This window comes from Lampetra fluviatilis, chromosome 65 (assembly GCF_964198595.1).
Source record: "Lampetra fluviatilis chromosome 65, kcLamFluv1.1, whole genome shotgun sequence".
NCBI lineage: Eukaryota > Metazoa > Chordata > Hyperoartia > Petromyzontiformes > Petromyzontidae > Lampetra > Lampetra fluviatilis.
In genome coordinates, this window is record NC_136339.1 from 6519843 (window position 1) to 6524842 (window position 5000).

Consider the following 5000-nt stretch of genomic DNA (forward strand, 5'->3'; position numbering starts at 1 on the left):
GGTGGGTGGGTGTAGGAGGGTGGGTGGGTGTGGGAGGGTGGGTGGGTAGGTGGGTGGGTCTGGGTGGGTAGGTGAGTGGTTGGGTAGGTGGGTGGGTGTGGGTGGGTGGGGGTGTGGGTGGGTGTGTGTGGCTGGGTGGGTCTGGGTCCTGGGTACGGTGGAGCGTCAGTGTCGCGGTTAGCGCCGCACTGCGCTACGAACCCGGTGACCCGAGTTCGATTCCCGCTCACGGCCACCAACACCGGTGACGATTATCTGATTCGGTCCTGGGCCTGCTCTAGGTAAACTCGGCCTGAAATGAGTGTGTAAACATCGCGGCCGGGCGTGGTGCTGGCCACCCACCCCCTCGTGTGCCGTGCCGGCCTTCAAAGGTGCTACTCGCTAACAGCACTTGCCCAAACATTTTGTTAAGGCTACACGGGGGATATTTTTCTGTGTGTGTGTGGGGCCTCACCATCAGGCCCACCAAAACTAAGCACCTGCCTGGGTATTTTGCACCATCGGACACTCCACCCCTACAACTCCCAATTGGTGATGGGGCAGTTGTGGAGTGCAGTGCGCTCATGACCGGCTCCGGTTTAACAGCAGAGGTCTCACTCAGAATCAGTCGAGCGGCAATATCTTTATCGACTGCATAACGCTGTGTAGAAGCTACCTGGTCTGTCGCTCCGCACGAAGCTTCGGGTCTTCTCCCTTCTCTAGGCTTGCAAAACGTGGACCCCCCTAATGGAGCATCTTCGCCGGTTAGAAACATTTAGGCTGGCCTGCCTACGATCCATCCTGGGTGTAAACCAGGCTGGATTGTGTGAGGAGCTCACAAATCCTTGAAAGATCTGGACAAAGTCCCATCGGTGAGCTCCTCCGGCAGGCAAGGCTGCGTTGGCTGGGTCATATAGCCCGCATGCCCAGCCACCGCTTGCCCAAGCAGCTTCACAACAACGAGCGGAGCGCCGGGCGACTAAAATACAGCAAAGTTGGCACAGTGGGGGTTATAGCTGGGGTATCTACCGGTCATCCCAGTCAGCCGACCCGTGGCACCTGCTGGTTCTGCCCCGTGACCTCCTGCCAGCGGGCGTTCGACACTTCACGTGACAGCCTCAAGGTGCACTTAGCCTGGCACAAGCATCGTGGTGATGTCACCGCCACTGAGTGGAGAATGGCGGTTGTTGTTGTTGTGTATGTATGTGTGTGTGTTGAACTTCTTTCACACCGTACGTAGCCAAGCGTGCTCATGGGAGGTGCGGTGGTGGTGGTGGGTTGCAAAGCGTCCGCTCGCCAACTCACCCGCACAGCCTGCGTCTTGCAGTTGGAGGCGTTCTGCTGGTGGAAGGCGAGGATTGAGTCGACACGGCCCTGGTTCACAGCCTCCGCCGCCCTGCATGCCACACACGCACACACGCACACACAGATATACACATGCACAGACACACACAGACACACACAGACACACAGACACACGCAGAAACACACAGAGACACGCACACACAGATATACACATGCACAGACACACACAGACACACACACAGAAACACACAGAGACACACACACACGCACACACAGATATACACATGCACAGACACACACAGACACACACAGAGACACACACACATGGACACACACACAGACACACACAGAAACACACACAGAGATACACACATAAGAGATATACAGACGCACAAACACACACAGAAACGCACACACACAGACACACACAGGGTGGGTGAGTGGGTGGGTGGGTGAGTGGCTGGATGGGTGGGTGAGTGAGTAGGTGGGTGAGTGGGTGGGTGAGTGGGTGAGTGGGTGGGTGAGTGGGTGGGTGAGTGGGTGGCTGGGTGTGTGGGAGGGTGAGTCGGTGGGTGGGTGGCTGGGTGAGTGGTTGGGTGAGTGGCTGGGTGAGTGGCTGGGTGAGTGGCTGGGTGAGTGAGTGACTGGGTGAGTGGCTGGGTGGGTGAGTGGCTGGGTGAGTGGCTGGCTGGGTGAGTGGCTGGGTGAGTGACTGGGTGAATGACTGGGTGAGTGGCTGGGTGGTTGATTGGGTGAGTGACTGGGTGAGTGTTATGGTGAGTGACTGGGTGAGTGGCTGGGTGGGTGAGTGGCTGGGTGAGTGGATGGCTGGGTGAATGTTATGGTGAGTGGCTGGGTGAGTGGCTGGGTGAGTGGCTGGGTGGGTGAGTGACTGGGTGAGTGACTGGGTGAGTGGCTGGCTGGGTGAGTGTAATGGTGAGTGGCTGGGTGAGTGGCTGGGTGAGTGGCTGGGTGGGTGAGTGGCTGGGTGGGTGAGTGGCTGGGTGAGTGTTATGGTGAGTGGCTGGGTGAGTGTTATGGTGAGTGTTATGGTGAGTGGCTGGGTGAGTGTTATGGTGAGTGTTATGGTGAGTGGCTGGGTGAGTGGCTGGGTGAGTGGCTGGGTGGGTGAGTGTTATGGTGAGTGGCTGGGTGAGTGGCTGGGTGAGTGACTGGGTGAGTGACTGGGTGGGTGAGTGTTATGGTGAGTGGCTGGGTGGGTGAGTGGCTGGGTGAGTGGCTGGGTAGGTGAGTGTTATGGTGAGTGGCTGCGTGAATGGCTGGGTGAGTGACTGGGTGAGTGTTATGGTGAGTGACGGGGTGAGTGGCTGGGTGGGTGAGTGGCTGGGTGGGTGAGTGGCTGGCTGGGTGAGTGTTATGGTGAGTGGCTGGGTGAGTGAGTGGCTGGGTGAGTGGCTGGGTGGGTGAGTGGCTGCGTGAGTGGCTGGCTGGGTGAGTGGCTGGGTGAGTGGCTGGGTAAGTGGCTGGATGAGTGACTGGGTGAGTGGCTGGGTGGGTGAGTGGCTGGGTGAGTGGCTGGCTGGGTGAGTGGCTGGGTGAGTGGCTGGCTGGGTGAGTGGCTGGGTGAGTGGCTGGGTGAGTGACTGGGTGAGTGGCTGGGTGAGTGGCTGGGTGAGTGGCTGGGTGAGTGTTATGGTGAGTGACTGGGTGAGTGACTGGGTGAGTGACTGGGTGAGTGGCTGGGTGGGTGAGTGGCTGGGTGAGTGGCTGGCTGGGTGAGTGTTATGGTGAGTGACTGAGTGAGTGGCTGGGTGGGTGAGTGGCTGGGTGAGTGGCTGGCTGGGTGAGTGTTATGGTGAGTGGCTGGGTGAGTGGCTGGGTGAGTGTTATGGTGAGTGGCTGAGTGAGTGGCTGGGTGGGTGAGTGGCTGGGTGAGTGGCTGGCTGGGTGAGTGTTATGGTGAGTGGCTGGGGTGAGTGGCTGGGTGGGTGAGTGGCTGGGTGAGTGGCTGGGTGAGTGGCTGGGTGAGTGACTGGGTGAGTGACTGGGTGAGTGACTGGTGAGTGTTATGGTGAGTGACTGGGTGAGTGGCTGGGTGGGTGAGTGGCTGGGTGAGTGGCTGGCTAGGTGAGTGTTATGGTGAGTGGCTGGGTGAGTGGCTGGGTGAGTGTTATGGTGAGTGGCTGAGTGAGTGGCTGGGTGGGTGAGTGGCTGGGTGAGTGGCTGGCTGGGTGAGTGTGAGTGTTATGGTGAGTGGCTGGGTGAGTGGCTGGGTGAGTGTTATGGTGAGTGGCTGAGTGAGTGGCTGGGTGGGTGAGTGGCTGGGTGAGTGGCTGGCTGGGTGAGTGTTATGGTGAGTGGCTGGGTGAGTGGCTGGGTGGGTGAGTGGCTGGGTGAGTGGCTGGGTGAGTGGCTGGGTGAGTGACTGGGTGAGTGACTGGGTGAGTGACTGGGTGAGTGTTATGGTGAGTGACTGGGTGAGTGGCTGGGTGGGTGAGTGGCTGGGTGAGTGGCTGGCTGGGTGAGTGTTATGGTGAGTTGCTGGGTGAGTGGCTGGGTGGGTGAGTGGCTGGGTGAGTGGTTGGGTGGGTGAGTGTTATGGTGAGTTGCTGGGTGAGTGGCTGGGTGAGTGTGGCATCCCCTCACTTGTTCAGAAGCTGGGTGGAGAAGACGCACACGAGGGCAGAGAGGGGGGGCTTGGGGGGAGCCTGGGAGGCCTCCGAGAGGTCAGAGGTCACCCCGATCAGGGTGGCCATAGGGGGTCCACCTACCCCTGCCCCAGGGCATGCTGGGAGAGAGGGGATGACACTGGTCAATCCACTGCTGGATGAACAGAGTGGGGGTGTGAGAGTGGGGGGGGGGGGTGTGAGAGAGTGGGGGGTGTGAGAGTGGGGGTGTGTGAGAGTGGGGGGGGGGGGTGAGAGAGAGTGGGGTGTGAGTGAGAGTGGGGGGGGGGGGGGTGTGAGTGGGAGGGGGGGGCTCACGTGGAGATGAGAGGAGGGGGCGGTCGTCCTCGCTCTCGCCGCCAGACCCCCCCCACTCGGGGGCCGCTGTGAAGGCCGCCCGCCGCTGGGTGGCCCCCCCCCTTCTCTTGCCACGGCACCGCCTGGGGGGGGGGGGGGGCACAATCAGGGAACATTCATTCAGGTGGTGGTGGTGGTGGTGGAGGTGGTGATGGTGGTAATGGTGGAGGTGGTGGTGGTGATGGTGGTGGAGGTGGTGATGGTGGTGGAGGTGGTGGTGATGGTGGAGGTGGTGATGGTGGTAATGGTGGAGGTGATGGTGGTGGTGGAGGTGGTGATGGTGGTGATGGTGGTGGTGATGGTGGTGATGGTGGTGATGGTGGTGGTGGTGGAGGTGGTGATGGTGGTGGTAATGGTGGAGGTGATGGTGGTGGTGGAGGTGGTGATGGTGGTGATGGTGGTGATGGTGATGATGGTGGTGGTGGAGGTGGTGGGAAGCGCCGCTGGGAGCGCCGCGACTGACCGCGCGGTGTGACGAGGCCGTCGTACGAGGGGCTCCTCTCGCGCTTCCCGTTGCTCCCCTTGAGCTTCGCGCTCCCGGCAGCGGTCCTCACCCAGGGCCTTGGGCCCCCCAGCGAGAGCCGCCATGGGGGGGGGGCCACCGCCCCCCCCGCCGACCCCTCCCCCCGCCGGCCCCCCCCCTCCACCGCCGACCCCCCCGGGGCCTCCCCCCCCCGGGCCCCCGCGCAGCTCCGAGAGAAGCGGAACGGAGGGGGAAGCGGACGGGGAGCG

General features: G+C 61.5%; 1 protein-coding gene across 1 annotated transcript in view; it reads right to left on the reverse strand.

The window, feature by feature from the left end:
* Positions 1–5000, reverse strand: part of LOC144952048 (uncharacterized) — a 74909-nt gene that overhangs the window by 11952 nt on the left and 57957 nt on the right. Inside the window, 4 exon segments of the mRNA XM_078882440.1 lie at positions 1285–1375; positions 3892–4033; positions 4230–4351; positions 4732–5000. The exon segment at positions 4732–5000 is cut by the window's right edge and continues 28 nt beyond it. Coding sequence (XP_078738566.1) covers positions 1285–1375; positions 3892–4033; positions 4230–4351; positions 4732–5000 — 624 coding nt within the window.